Genomic DNA, 15,392 nt, shown 5'->3' with positions numbered 1-15,392 from the left:
ATCTTGTGTCAGGATGGCATGGTTGTGTCGGTTGATGCGATCAGATGGATGTTATGTCGAGGATGATGTGATGTAGATGTTAAGGATTTTTCTGTACGTGCAAGGGGCGCGTCATTAGGAAGGAAACTTGGTGAGTGGATTTTTGGCAGGATCAGAATTGGCCCTTCTTGTGTGGAGACCCTTGGTTTTGTCGGCAGGTTGGTGAGGTGGCATGTAAGTTGGACTTGCCGCCAAGTATTAGTAATGTTCTCTGAGGTTAAATCCAGTTGTTCGTAAGTTTGAGCTGAGGAAGTGTATTTTCGATCTTTGCTCGTGTTGGACCCTTATTGTGTGGAAGCAAGTGAACATTTGGTTTCCGAGGAGTAGTAAGTGAGGATCGCGGATTTTCAGGTTCGCCAGTTTTATTTAAGGGTTTTGTCGATGAGTCTGGTGGTTTAGTTTAGTTTCTGCCGAGGAAAAGTTCCCGAGAAGCCGGGTTGGAGATGAGAGGTTCCTAATTAGTTTCAGTCTTAGAGTGTAGCCCCTTTTCTTTTAAAATTCGAGGTCGAATTTTTTTTTTAAGGGGGGAGAATGTAACACCCGGAATTTTTATATATTTAATAATGAGTTTTTATTTAAGTTAATTTTAGCTTCATTATTATTGGGTTTAATTTGAAATGATTATATTTTGGTTATTCAAATTTTTCCAAATGCATATTTATATAAGTAAAATTATATATTGGAAAATTATGGTAGAATTGTAAAGGATGTGTTTATAAAAGAATTTTGGAAAAATTGATTATTTAATTTAATTGTGTGTTAGGACTAAATTGGAAATTTATTTTGGAATAAGGATTGAAAGTATAATTTTATTTTTATGGGGTTTTAATGGAAATTTGTGAGTTTGGTATTTTCGTAAATAAATATGTGGGGGTATTTTTGTAATTGTGTATTTTCGGTGAATTCTAATTTGGCCCAAATTAAATAGTTAAGGGCTTAATTGATAGGCTAAAAAGAAGTTTGGGGGTCAAATTTAAATTCGCAGGGATGAAATTGTAAGTAATTAAGGAAGTTGAGGGACCAAATTGTAATAAGGAAAAGTTCGGGGGCCTAATGTCGATATTGAAAGAAAAAGAAGTCGGGGAAGAAGAAAGGAGGAGAGAGAGAGAGAGAGAAGAAGTTGCGGCGGCGTCGGCGTGGGCGTTGGCCAGCGGAAGGCGCGCAATGGCGAGGGCCGCGGCGGCGTGTTTTTGTTGGCGGCGAGTTGGGTGGCGATCGGCTCCCTCTCGACGAGAGCTTTCTTTGGTAGCGGCCATGGTGGCCAAGATCCGGTGGAGAGAGAAAATGGTGGCGGCCGTTTTCTTCCGGCCGAGATCCGTGGAGGAGGACGATCGGAGGATGTATCCCGACTCTCGCTTCGCGATGGCACCGGTTTCGTGGCGATCGGGCTTCGTTTGTGAATCGACGGTCGAGATCGTCCGCAAATTTCTCCCGGATGGTCGGGTGTCGATCGGAAAATCGAAAGCGGGGATCGTCATCGGTAGCGTCGTTGTGAGTCCGATGGTGTGTTCGGATCGTCGATCGGACTCCGGCCGGCGGCCGGCGTCTTGGTAATTTTCTTTAGCCCGTCATTTTTAGAAATTCTTAGTTTAATTGTGTCTTTTGGTTTATATTGTGTATTTGATGGTATTTGTGGGTCAAAATAATTGTCCTTCGGTTACTGCCTTGTGTTTTGTCTTTGTGTGGCGGAGTCGGAAATAGTGAAGTTTGGGGACCCGACTCCGTTGTTTTAATTGTAAGTATTTGGAGTGTTTTTCCGGACCCGTTTTTACGGGGGGTAATGTTCGTGTTGTAGGGGAGGTTCTCTTTGAGATTCTTAGGCAGTCGGAATCTAGACTGGATCTATTGTAATTGTTTCATCGTTTTGATAAATTGTTTTCCGTGATTAGATGATCCTTCTAATTTTGTGAGTTAAAGTCATATATCGTTTACGCACGTGTCATGCATAAAATTTGATTTGCTCACGAGAATATTTATTTGCAATTTCAATTTTTCATTCAATTATTATTATTATCATTTGCATGATGCTTTTAGTTACTATTTAAATATGTTTTTCCTTTATTACCAATTTTAATATTGCATGATGACTCGGGATGGGACTAGAACATAGGAGTTGGATGAGTGTCCGATATAATATGAGAGAGATAAGAAAAAGGTAAAGAGGTAAAAATTTTGAGAAAGAAAGATTAGGACTGCCGAGCATCGCTCTCTGGGCTTAGTAGAGTGTGGTTGCTTGGGAGTAAAGGTCCCTGGTCGAGCATTGCTCTCGGGCTTATTTGGATATTTAAGTGACGGTGGGTAAGGTCCCCGGTCGAGCTTTGCTCTCGAGCGATCTTATTAGATTAAGAGAGTCGAATGGCTATTAGATTTCTTATTTGGATACTTAAGTGACCGGAGGTAAGGTCCCTGGTCGAGCTTTGCTCTCGGGGGCGCCGATCTTATTGGATAAGAGAGCCAAAAGGCTAAGGCCGAGAGTTAAGTGGCCGGACTGGAGGTAAGGTCCACAGTCGAGCTTTGCTCTCTGGGCTCGATCCTATTGGAATGAGAGGTTTGAGATGATAGAGTTGAGGTTAGTTGAGACATAAGTGTTGGAAATAATCGAGATTTTAGAGTTGGGATTAGAGTTCTACTGAAGTAATCTATCCCGTTGCATGTGGAATAAATTTTGTTTAAGCATGGCATGACACATATGTTTTAACATGACACGTATGGTTCGCGTGATTTATTAATTATTTTAAAATTAAATGAATGTGACATTGAGATATTTGAAACTGTTTTAGATGTATGATTTTAACTCACTCTCCATTTATTGTTTTTCGGATTCGTGGATCATAGTTCTCTCGCGACTCTTATTCAAGAACTCCTTCATCATCGGGTGAAGTATTTGATTTGGTATGTAAAATGGTAAATCTTAGATTCTCCGCAGTAGTAATTAGTATATGTATCAGTTGTAAATTTTCTGAGCTTCGGGTCTCGCCTAGTATTTTCTGGTAGACCGAAGTAATTTTGTAAAGTGTAACTATTAAGATAATTTATGGTTTTAATAATATAAATTTGAGTTGAGATTTGTTTAAATCAGTGAGTGTCAGGCTTACTACGGGTTTCGGTGGCCTTAAGCCTACCCATTCCCTAGTGCCGGTCACGGGCCCACGGGTGGGGTCGTGACATTTATGGTTTCTAAATAATAAACTTATAAATATCAGAAGAGGTTTGCGATCGTGTTGTTTTCTTATACAAAATCTAAGGAAGATGAAGGTTTTAATAGTGTTTAAATTATGTGGGAAAGTTAAGGAGCTCGATAAGTCAAAGAAAATTTGATGTAATTATAATGTGGTTTTTCTGCTAATGTATTGTACATGATGGACAAGTAGTTTTATGACAATATTAATAGGTTTAGTAATAAAATTGTTAACTTTGATATTAAGTAGGTACCATTTCTCTTATATATATTTTAAGTTTTAATTATTTTATTTATTTGTATTTATTATAAACGATTTTAACTCAGTTTTATCATTGTATTCATTATGGTAAAGAAAAATAGATAATTTTGACCACAAAAAATATAAAAAAAATGATTTTAAAATCTGAAGAGAGAAAACTCAATTAAAATCATAGTACCATATACATAAAATAAACTTATTATATATTTAGTATATATTTTTCACTGTATCTTTTAAAAATTATTTTATATATTTTAAAAAATAACTTTTTATATAATGTATAATTAATATGTTTCTTTTATATATCTAAATCATATAATAGTCAATATACAAAAAATTTACTAAATATATATCAAACACACATAATATAAACATAAATTTACTAAATTTAAAATTCTATACTTATAAAATACATATACATATTTATTATATATTCATAATATACTCATTATATACGTTATACAATTATAATATTTATACATTTTTTAATATTTTGAATCTTATTTTTAAAATTAATTTAAAAATTCCTTCAAGCATTTAAATTCATTCACCGTAATATGATAATATTGATGCAACAGTTTAAAAAATTTAATTAATTATGAAATCATTTTATATACTTATATTATACTCAAACATATATTGTATACTATTATATTTTTTACCTTCTTTCTTTTTTTACATATTTTAATGTTTTCCTTTTATATAATTTTTAATTTATGCATGAATCATATTCTTATAATAGTTAATTTTTTAAAATTATTTAAGCACTTTTTATTTATGGTTTATTATGCTTAAGGAATAGTTATAGCTTTTTTTTTATTTTTAATTCAATTTTTAATATAATTTTATACTCTTTTTTTATATTTTAGTTGGAACTTAATTAGAGAGTTAGAGAGAATTTTGATTGTTATTTATAGGCACTAAGATCTGAATTTTATGTCATACTCTCTATATTTTTCTTTTACTTTATTTTTGTTGTTTTGATTTTAGTTGTTATAACCATTAATAGTAATAGATATACATTATTACTCATAATATACTTGAAGTATACTATATACTGTTTTATAGTTTTGGTCTTATTTTTGTGTTTGCTTAAAAACCATTGCTTAGTCAATTATAATTATTAATTAGAAACTTGGGCGAAAAGTCCAGTTTTTTCTATTCATGTAATACGATATTGTTAGATTATGTTAATTCATGCGATAACTATAATTTTAGACTTTAAAGCAAAATGCAAATCTTATTAGATTTTTTTAATTAGATCTTCAAAAATGAAAATTGTAATTTTCTTAATTTCTTTTTTCATTTTACTAGTTTAACAAATGTATGATTTTTTTTTTATGGAGAAATATTATGTGTGATTATAGTTTTTGAACAAGCTCATAAATATCAAAGGAGGTTTGTGATTGTGTTGTTTTTTTTTTCTTCCGTATACTCAAAATAAGATTAGTATAAGATATATACTCATTATAATTCAAAGTATACTATATACTATTAACCATAAAATTTTGAAAGTTGTTATCATTCGATATGGGAATGCGCGTCATATCAAAGTTTACATATCTTATGTTTTCTTCTTAGTATCAATTGTGGTGAATAAATATAGATATTTTGTGTATATTTAAATAAAAAACTATAATATACGATTTTACAATTTGAATGGAGAAGCTTTAGTAAGAACCAGAGTGTCATATACTTGAAATAAACTAATTATATACTCAATATATACTATTTACTATATTCATTTGGGTCAATAATAACAATACCACTTCATACATGCACTCTATCAAACATCTAAAATACAATATCTTATTCAATAAAATCAATTTCTAAATTATAGTATCTAATTAAAAAAAAAAACTAATTGCACTTCAATATGATTTTTTATATAAAAAATAAACTAATACAATAACTAAAGCTAAATAATAATAGAAAAGAATACATAAATCATATTTTTTCTTGTCTATAAGAAAAACTCTGTCAGTACCTCAAGCAATTCTCAGTAACAATAAAAATAATAGTCCAATTTAGATTCTTTCAAATCAATCTAAACTCCAATTGCTTTAGCTATTTTACTCTTTTCTTCTTTTATATTTTTTCTAAAAGAAAAATATCTAGCCATCAAAATTTATATTTTATCATCATAAATCAAAACCAAATATTCAAATATAACAAAATAATACAACAAATAAGAAAAAACTTAGAAAGGCAAATAATAAGAAATGACAATAGTGGTGCTTTGTAAAGTCTCTTCTTCCATTGACATGACTATTCATCTTTTCTTCAATGTTCATTTTTCTCTCTACTTGCTGATTGTTTATTGTAAATTATTACTGATTTTTTGAGATTTTGGTGTGATGATTTTATTTAAATTAATTACTGTAATTTTTTTACTTTTAATTCAGTTGTTTCTGAATAAAATACGGGTGTTTTTACATGGGTTGTATAGAAATAAATTTATTGGCTTTGAAGCATACTTTTACAAAATTTAAAAAATAAAGGTATAAAAGTTACACATGGTATATTTAGGCAATCCTGTAAATTTTTCTAAAAAAGGATTTGAGAGCAATAGGACCCAATAAAAAATAGCCCATTGAAGTTGGGCTAATTGGGCCACTTTATATATGAAAAACCCATTCTCAAAATCTCACAGAGGACCGCATCCCATATGAAAAGGAATAACCCTAGCACTATATAAAATCATATATCGCCGTTTTCGTTCCTCTATCATCTCCTCTCTCTCGAGAAACCCTTTCTTCCAATCTTTAACCCTAGCTGTTCAATAACCATGTCAGAAAGACCAGGAGGAGGAGAGCGCGGCGCTTTCCGCCGTGGCTTTGGTGGAGCTGGACGCGGTGACCGTGGAGGAAGAGGCCGCCGCCGGCCACGTCGTGAGGAGGAGGAAAAATGGGTGCCAGTTACAAAGCTCGGCCGTTTAGTGAAAGAAGGGAAAATTAGAAGCTTAGAACAAATCTACCTTCACTCACTGCCAATCAAAGAGCATCAAATCATCGATACTCTAGTGGGACCCTCTCTGAAGGACGAGGTCATGAAAATCACTCCCGTGCAGAAACAGACTCGTGCTGGTCAAAGGACAAGGTTTAAGGCTTTTGTAGTCGTCGGTGACGGAAACGGACACGTAGGATTGGGAGTTAAGTGTTCTAAGGAAGTTGCCACTGCTATCCGTGGCGCAATTATATTGGCTAAGCTGTCAGTGATTCCAGTGAGGAGAGGGTATTGGGGTAATAAGATTGGGAAGCCACATACGGTGCCGTGTAAGGTGACTGGTAAGTGTGGATCTGTTACTGTGAGGATGGTTCCGGCTCCTCGTGGTGCTGGGATAGTGGCTGCACGTGTTCCTAAGAAGGTTCTGCAGTTTGCTGGGATTGAGGATGTTTTCACTTCCTCCAGGGGTTCTACTAAGACTCTTGGAAACTTTGTCAAGGTTTGTTCCTTATTTGCTTCTACATGGTTATTTTTGTATTATATTATTGGATGGATTTCTGTAGTTTGTTCTTGTTCACATGCTATGACTATTGTACTTGAAATTGTTAAAAGATGAATGTGCGATACTAATTTCATTTTCTGGGTAGTAAATAAGGGGTCCAAAACAAGTGTCTTGTTAGTGATGGATCTATTTGCTGCGGGGGATTTGACCCCTTACTTCAAAAGTCTTAAAACAAGAATCCAATTATCACCTTTCGGAAGTTTACAATTACTAGAATTGACAAGAGTTTTATTTAATTCTTGCACATGATATGTCTAAACAAGGCCAAGTGTTTTGCTTTGATTATGTACTTGTTCAGGTTCTTAATCCTGTAAAAAATTTCTGGAAGGTCTGAAATCAATATGTTCTCTCTGTCCTTTCTAAGAGAATGGATTTATTGAAAATTCTAATGGTCATTTGAGAAATATCTGGGTTTTGCACTGTTTTCTGGAATTCTGAGCATGAGACTATGGAAGCATTTAAGGCTCTCTTAATTTGTTCGCATTGGCTTTGCCAGTAGAAGAGTGTAGACATTTCCTACTAGGAGGTTGAATAGCTATGATGTCCAATGCTCAATAGCTTTCATATAAATAGATAGATGATATTCTTTCAGAAAAGTTTGTTGTTGCTGATGTCAAAGATGCCCTTTCTGTTGTGAAATTCTGATGGAGTTTGGACTAGGCAATGTTTTTGCAGAGATGAATGGTTTAATTAGATGCTTTTATTGGTTAGTTGCTTTGTGTATGCTGCTGTTTTTTGTTCTTGAGCTCATGTGTATTCCCACATGCAATGCAGGCCACCTTTGACTGTCTTTTGAAGACTTATGGTTTCTTGACTCCTGACTTCTGGAGGGAAACCCACTTTACCAAGTCTCCATTCCAGGAGTACACCGATCTTTTGGGTAAACCAACCAAAGTCCTAATTGAAGATGTGGAGAGGGTCGATGCTTGATGCAGAGGCAGTCTAATCTATTGAAGTTGAGAATATATTTTTTTAAAAGTTTTCATGTTAATTACTTTAGTAGGTTCTGAACACTATAGACATGCTGTCATTTTGTTTTGAAGTTTTGTTGGAGATTTTGGATTTCGTAATAACTTGTGTTATTTCGATCAATTTGGAATTGGATTGAATCCCTTTTGCTGCTTGTTAAATATGCGGTTGTGTCGGAAAATGAGGTGTACTATTTGATGGTTCAACCCATGTAGTCTCAATTTGTGATGGAGGTGACGGTCCTTAGATGAATTCAAGAGGGCAAATCCATGAATTATGGTAAATCAGATATTTCTTCTGTTCAAAACTTTAGCATAAAGAAGTCGGAGCCAAAAAATTATTAAAAACGGTGGCGTATGGAGAAGTTCGGATTAGTATGGGATGATTATTGCAAGCGCATTCTTTGTTTTTGGTGATTGATAATATTAGGTGTCATACAAGTAATCTGTGCCGATACTTTGATGAAGCTGATAGGAAACTTCAATCTCTTGATTTCTAAGATAGTTTATATGGAAAGCTGTTTACGTAATAATAGTCAGCAGCAATGCAAATCTCTTTACACGAGGGATGGAAATAAATGAGGAATTACAAGAACGAATTTATAATATATTCCAATTTTCTTTGCTTCTGCTTACACTCGGATTATGAGATGACCAAAATAAAGGCGAAGTGCATGATGATCATGCACGTCCGCCACACAACAAAAGGATTTGCAACCACAAACTCTTGACAAGATAAAGGAATACGTGGCATTATTCCATTTGATCGAATATTTATTAAGATAAGGAAATGGATGAAGGTCACAAGACTCTTTAGGGAATTTGCGTTTGCTGTGTGTAATAATAACAACAATCAACTCCGTTGTTACGTGCATTTGAGAATCAGAAACCAAACTTTTACACTCAGCAGAGATGGCTTCCATGACCATGACAGCCTCGTTCCTTGCTGGTTCAACCCTGACCAGACAGCCCTTCACAGCCCCTCGCAGAGGGCTGATCGTGGCCAAGGCCTCAAAGGTCACAGAAGGCGAAAGGGTCAACGTGGAGATGAAGAACAAGGAAGAGAGCAGCAGCGGAAGGAGGGATTTGGTGTTTGCAGCTGCAGCCGCTGCTGCATTCTCAGTCGCTAAAGTTGCCATGGCTGATGAGCCTAAGGCAGGGACTTTAGATGCCAAGAAGAAGTATGCTTCTATATGTGTGTCAATGCCAACTGCTAAAATCTGCCACAAGTGAGACAAATCTAACGGTTCTTCATATGCATTGTTGATTGGTCTTTTAGATTAATGTGAAAGTTGTACCCTCTTGTATCCTTTCATTGGAAAATCCTATCTGCTCTATCCCCGCTTCTACTTCCTTGAACTTTTTGTTTTTTTGAGCTCTTCTCTGCTTAAGTTTCTTTTCTAACAACTTGACAAACATACATCCAACTGCTCAACTGCTTTTTTTATTCTTTTTATTTTTCATCCTTCAAAATATCTTCTAATGTATGGTATTCGTAAATGCCATTCAGCATAAACGTCTTGGGCTTCGGATGGGTACTTCAGCCGAGTCAGAGAGCTTCAGGAGCATTATAGTTACTTTAAGCTTAAAGATTATCCGGCCAATAGTCATATCCAGATTATAGTTTAGTGATACACAGAGCTTCAAGGACAGTCTGATCAGAACAATCATAGTTCTAGAACGATTATTCTGCAAATTAACATCCTTAATAGTTAGTGACCACTTAAGCTATAATTGGATTAGTTGATCCTCTTAACAACATAGTGTTGTTATAACAGCCCCCTCATCTGCTTTAATAACATCCGGCCAAGAATGTAAAGTTATCATACGAATGGGGGTGTTTTAATTTAACTGTTTGTTTATGATACTTCTAGCGGTTTAGTAAATTAAAAAGACCAATAATATAAAATTATTATACTAATGGGGGCGTTTAATTTAGCTTTTAAGAATTAGGTGATAGATGGCTACTTGTTAGTAATTTTATCTGTTTAGTAAATTAAAAAGATTAGAAGCTGATAGTTTAATATAGGCTACCTAACCGCTGCTTATTGAGTTAACTAAAAGCCGTTTTAAGATTATCTATGTTTTCGAGACTACATTATCTTCGTTAAAAAATAATTAGTTAAAAAATAATTTATTCTAATTATTGAAATTTACCTTAAAGTGATAATGTCTTTCTATTTACCTTAAAATTCAGATAAAGCATAAAGTATACCATTCTATTTTTTATTTATTTTTACCGTTCTTTCTTGAAACACCTGGACAATGATATAAAATTCTAGTTTATTCAAGAAAATGAAATAAAATTATCCGGCAAAAGAGAAATTTGCCACTAAGATACTGCCTTTCACATGCGGAGATTTTTCCTCCCTCGGACCAGAATTGACACAAATGGAGCCAACTGTAACATTTTGATCCGCAAAAACTACAACTACATGCGAATGTGCAAAGCCAAGAAACCCTAAAGCTTCTGCACCCAATAGTCTGAAACTCCTACTTGTTCCATAGTTCTTTGTGAATAAACTGAGAAACCTATTGAAGGTCAAATACATGAAGAAACTAATTTATTTCAGGAGAAGTCAATGAAAAAACAATCTTTTTTGATAAATTAGCTTGATGGAATACACGGCCTGGGTTTTATGAAAATATAGAGTACAGTCCTCATAAGTGCCTCAGCGAGCAAAACTGTGATACAAAATCACACCAAAACCTACTAGTACCATTCAGTGGAGCGGGCAAGTGAATACCTCATTCACCCTTCCCATTTTGCTGGGCAGCAACATAATTGCGAATAACCTCCATGGCTAACTGGTGAGCAGTCTTATTCTGCATCTTTGCAAGTTCATCGATTTTCTCATATGTATCCTTATCAGAGAAGAGCCTCAGGTTGTACTTGGGTGGTGAAGACACTATACCTTCCCATTTGTCAACCCACTCTTGAAGTTTCTCAAATCCCTAACAAATTCATTGAAAAAGTTGCAATTACTTCACCCTGGACAAACAATAATTAATTAAGAAAACCAGCTAGCTTCTAAGCTCACCATACGGTTGGTGAAGTCGCCAAATGATTCTTTAGATTGCCTTTTCCGTTTCCAATTATAGAAAAGAGGTTCTAGAACTTTTTCAAGGTCTTGAATCTTAACCTTATTCATGAAACTTCTGGCTAATGCAGTTTGATTGGGTGTTCCCCCAAGCCAAATCTGTTTCAAAAAATAGATAACAGGAACATCACACATGTTTCAGTAACTCCTGTATATTAGAGGGGAGGGGGTTATATCCTTTCTATACCTGATAGCTGTTTGGACCGTCACCAACAAATCCAAGTTCAGCCATGTATGGTCTAGCACAACCATTGGGACAGCCAGTAACCCTTATTACCACTGATTCATTGTACTTGAAGCCAACCTGAAGTCACAAAGGCCATTTGAGTCCCCAAAAGTCTAGAGTCCAATTTGCATGAACTGTACTTTCATCAAATAAATCAATTAATTCGAACTGATTAAAACAGTAAATACCTTCTCAAATACAGTTCTAACACGTTTGAGGAGATCAGGTATTCCCCTTTCAGCTTCAGTTATTGCTAGGGGGCAAAGAGGTAAAGCTGGACATGCCATAGCTGTTAAATTGAGGGGGTCAACATATTTGGGTTGCTGTCCACAAGAAAAACCACTGTCAAAACCTTTTCAAAGAAGAAAGGAGGAAGCAGCAAGAATCAACCGAAAAAGAAAAAGAAAAAGAAAAAAGCAAAAAGAGAAAAGGGATTTAACATGAGAAACACTATTCCAACTGCTAAAAATGCTCGATAAACAACTTCATATTAATCAGAACATGACCGAGAAATAGAAGAAAAATATTAGTTACAGGCTCCAAAGTCCATTACCTACAGGCCACGGCTAACTGTCAATGGATTACCAGTGAACCCCTAAATAGTCCCAATCCCACTGCATAGTATTACGGCGAAATGGTTATAGAAATCAATGCAGGTATCTTACCAGTAATCCAGCCTGTGCAAGGATTGCAGTGATGGGGCGCTTCCATGCTTTGCGAATACCACACAAGATGATGTTCTGGTTTGGTGTGAGACGCACATCTAAATTGTACTTCTCTATTATCTCCCTCAACGTTTTCTTCATTTTCCCTCCAATACGACCACTGTCAACATGAAGCCCACAAAACAAACCGCCATCTCCCTACCAATATTTTTTTAATCAGTTAGTGAACAGAAACAGAAGTCAGAAAGCAATGGACCAGCGGATGAAGGTATAATTTGAAAGTCAATGACTGCAAGAAGGTCAAAATATTGTGTTGTGATTGGATCAGAATCAAAAGAACATATATAGAAGATGTTGGAATCTTCAGAACAAACCTGCTCATGCCATCCCAAGTAACTTTTAAATTCCCACTCAGGCAACTCGCGGCAGGGCTCAAATTTCTTTCCATAATATTGCTCAACAACACTTCTAAATTTCTCAATTCCCCAAGAGCTGATCAAATATTTCATTCTGCTGTACCTACGATCATCTCTCCTCCCATTTTCTCGTTGTGTAACAACAATAGCTTTCACTGCATACAAAATGTCTTCTTTTGGCACATAACCCAATGGTTCAGCCAGACGTGGAAAAGTTGTCTCCATCCTATGTGTTCTCCCCATACCACCACCAACCTGAAGTTGAAATTGTGAGAAACAAATAGTTGAATGCAGCTAGATAAAAATGTGATTAAAATAAAAATATTTGTTGATCTTACATATATGTTAAATCCCCGAGGCTCGCCATCAGCATCAGCAACTACTGCAACACCAATGTCATTTGTGAAAAGATCCACAGAGTTATCTGTTGGTACAGTGACAGCAATTTTAAACTTCCTAGGCAAGAACTGGGTTCCATAAATAGGCTCTGGTGACTCAGGGAAGTTTGTTCCATGAGAATTATCATTGCGGGCCTTCACTACCTCAGGAGGTTCTGCTGACAAGATTTTCTCACCATCCACCCACATATCATAGTAAAAACCAGACTGGGGAGTTAGGAGTGCTGCAATATTATCAGCAGTTGTCTGTGCAAACTGATAATCCTTTCTTGCAAATGGAGCAGCAGGGGCCAAAACATTCCTGTTGAGATCGCCACATGCACCAAGAGTTGAACCCATGTTATGAATGATACTACTCATTACAGTCTTGAGGTCCTTCTTTAAAACACCATGGAGCTGAAAAGTTTGTCTAGTTGTTAAGCGAAGTGTTCCAATTCCAAACTGATCAGCAAGATCATCCATGGTCAAGTAAAGTCTATTTGGGACTTTGCCACAAGGGTTCTTAGTACGAAGCATAAATGAGTAAGATTTAGCACCACGTTCGTCTCTGTTATATTGCTGATAACTTCCATGGAATTTGATTAATTGTGTAGCAGACTCATTGATATTTGGGGCATCTGTCTCCAACTCCTCATTAAGAGGGTATCTAATGAAATTGCTGTGTTCTTTGATTATTTCGACCTTACTGCGCTTAGTCTCTGTCTCTGGCTTCACTGGCTGCCAACAAAAAAGTTGCGCAAATGATGAAATTCGATGAACATGTAACTAAAAGTTCAAACTCTTTTTTTTTTTTTTTGGTTTCCAAACAGCCCAACAAAAAAAAGAATAAGAAAAAAAAAAAGCGAATTGAAGCACGCTCTAAAATGACTTCATTTGACTAGATGAGATTTTTGAAGAACAGCTCTAGACACAGAAGAGAAACTGAACTGGTTCTCTCCATTAACATCAAGTTACAACTTACAATCAAAATGCAAATTTACGAGGAAGATGTAAGTTTACGGAGTATATATTTACTGTTCATTTTATTGTTTGTGACACAACATAGACACGGATGAGTCCATTGAACATTACTATCATTGGAACCAACAAAAGAAGAGAGAAAAAAAAAAAGAGAGGGCCGACAACAAACAGACGACATGTCATTCAATTGACGGATCCGGTAAAAGACAGGGGATCAAACTAATGGAATGCCGCCAGTAGATGGCGCGTCGCCAAAAATATTTTTCACTACCAAAAAGAAAGCTCAATTAAAAAAAAAAAATAAAGGGAAAGAAAAGCAGAGAGAAACTCACAGTGGCAACAGCTCGAATAAGCGAAGGTCTAGAAGAGGAAGGAACAGATAAGACGTTAAGATGTCTGGTCAAAGCAAGTGAATTTGATGACCTCAAACCATCAAAGCTCCTTATCTGGATCTTCTGCTCTTTGAGCACCGCCGTGTTCGCTGCCCCAAACGGCGTCGTTGTTGTCGTCATGTGTGCTCTTAGATAATTAGATTTCAGGCAGTACACCCTAGATGATAGAAGCCAGGGGCGTAAAGATTAGATATTTCTGCAGAAATTGAGTGAGTGGTGATTATAACTGATAATGGTGAAGAAAGAAGATATTGAGATGAAAACGAAAGTATCAATCTTGTTCTTTTTTCTTTTTCGTTATTTAGTTATGTGCTAGTGCCCAGTGACTTTCCGCTAATGTGCGCCGTCACGTGCCTGACACGAGTCTCTTTTTCTGCTGCGCCTCTTTATGCTACGCGCTTCCCTTCCCTCACTGCGATTAGGCAAAAGTGAAACCTGAAAATAAATATGGAGAAGCGCGTGGAAATAATGAGCGTGGGAGTGATTTTGACAGACATGCGAAACCAAATTTGGATTCTCCGGTAGCAAATGAATCTGGACGGAGTTCTGGTCAGTATTGGGCTGCGTTTAGTAATAGGAGCAAAAGCAGAAAATGATTAAATGGGTGAAGGTGCAGGATATGAAATTGAAGTTGGTTAAAAAGCAGTATATGATTGGCTGTAGTTGTGAGGGCCAACTCAATGCACTGTTTGGTTGCCGCATTGGAGTCCAAAACTGTTTGACTAAGAAAGAACAAATTGAATAGGAATGTAAGACTTTAAACTGTAGGATCCAACTAAAAGACACTCTTAAAGGGAAAAAGGTTCAAAAGGGCGACTGTTCTCTAAAGCCAAGGGTTAATCGTGTATTTTAGCCCTGATCCAACTGAATTAGAGCTCATCACCAGTCCAATTGGATCTTTGGTTTATTGTCTAATAAAAACTTTTAATTTTCTTTTTAAATTTTTATAAATTTTATAATTGAAGGGAATTAGTGTATTAATATTGATTCATATTCAACCGATTTATACTCTAGGTGCATATGTCTCAATTTAGAGTAAAATTAGATTTGAATTAAAAGATCATGTTTGTAAGAGTATTTAATTATGTAAGAACCCATGAATAAAGAATAATAATAATCAATAAAAGCAAAAAAAAGGGGGTCAAGATACTTATGTAAGGCATGACCTATTATGCCACAATTGATGGTGATCCTTTGTTGTAGTAAATTAGTTGTAATAATATTAAGGAAAAGAGCAAATTTGCTTTTAAGAATATCATTATGATGTTTAATTGCGCCC

The 15,392-nt window shown here is 35.5% G+C and overlaps 3 protein-coding genes across 3 annotated transcripts; 2 read left to right on the top strand and 1 right to left on the bottom strand.

Annotated features, from left to right (window-relative positions):
* The first annotated feature begins 6,147 nt into the window (after positions 1-6,147).
* On the top strand, positions 6,148-8,117 carry LOC8274444 (40S ribosomal protein S2-4). Its single transcript, XM_002513447.4, has 2 exons — positions 6,148-6,924; positions 7,762-8,117. Exons 1-2 carry the CDS (start codon positions 6,268-6,270, stop codon positions 7,915-7,917), a joined length of 813 nt encoding a protein of 270 aa, XP_002513493.1. The 5' UTR covers positions 6,148-6,267; the 3' UTR covers positions 7,918-8,117.
* Positions 8,118-8,753: 636 nt separating this feature from the next.
* Positions 8,754-9,314, top strand: LOC8274445 (photosystem II 5 kDa protein, chloroplastic). The gene has a single exon (XM_002513448.4). The coding sequence runs from the start codon at positions 8,868-8,870 to the stop codon at positions 9,186-9,188; it is 321 nt and encodes a 106-aa protein (XP_002513494.1). The 5' UTR covers positions 8,754-8,867; the 3' UTR covers positions 9,189-9,314.
* Positions 9,315-10,538: 1,224 nt separating this feature from the next.
* On the bottom strand, positions 10,539-14,409 carry LOC8274446 (sulfite reductase [ferredoxin], chloroplastic). The gene is made up of 8 exons (XM_002513449.4): positions 14,054-14,409; positions 12,702-13,478; positions 12,322-12,618; positions 11,948-12,145; positions 11,471-11,605; positions 11,244-11,360; positions 10,997-11,155; positions 10,539-10,910 (listed from the first exon to the last, which is right to left on the bottom strand). The coding sequence occupies exons 1-8, from the start codon at positions 14,231-14,233 to the stop codon at positions 10,704-10,706; spliced, it is 2,070 nt and encodes a 689-aa protein (XP_002513495.1). The 5' UTR covers positions 14,234-14,409; the 3' UTR covers positions 10,539-10,703.
* Positions 14,410-15,392: the final 983 nt, after the last annotated feature.

Source organism: Ricinus communis, chromosome 4, assembly GCF_019578655.1.
Source record: "Ricinus communis isolate WT05 ecotype wild-type chromosome 4, ASM1957865v1, whole genome shotgun sequence".
NCBI classification, from domain to species: Eukaryota; Viridiplantae; Streptophyta; class Magnoliopsida; order Malpighiales; family Euphorbiaceae; genus Ricinus; species Ricinus communis.
Note: the sequence above shows the minus strand (reverse complement) of the source record. Positions and strands in the feature narration are given on the sequence as shown.

Coding starts and splice junctions, on each gene's coding strand:
- LOC8274444 (XM_002513447.4), top strand. CDS start 6,268: ATGTCAGAAAGACCAGGAGGAGGAGAGCGCGGCGCTTTCCGCCGTGGC. Junction 6,925..7,761: donor CTCTTGGAAACTTTGTCAAG/GTTTGTTCCTTA, acceptor CATGCAATGCAG/GCCACCTTTGACTGTCTTTT.
- LOC8274445 (XM_002513448.4), top strand. CDS start 8,868: ATGGCTTCCATGACCATGACAGCCTCGTTCCTTGCTGGTTCAACCCTG.
- LOC8274446 (XM_002513449.4), bottom strand. CDS start 14,233: ATGACGACAACAACGACGCCGTTTGGGGCAGCGAACACGGCGGTGCTC. Junction 13,479..14,053: donor TTATTCGAGCTGTTGCCACT/GTGAGTTTCTCT, acceptor TTTTGTTGGCAG/CCAGTGAAGCCAGAGACAGA. Junction 10,911..10,996: donor GCGACTTCACCAACCGTATG/GTGAGCTTAGAA, acceptor TGAATTTGTTAG/GGATTTGAGAAACTTCAAGA.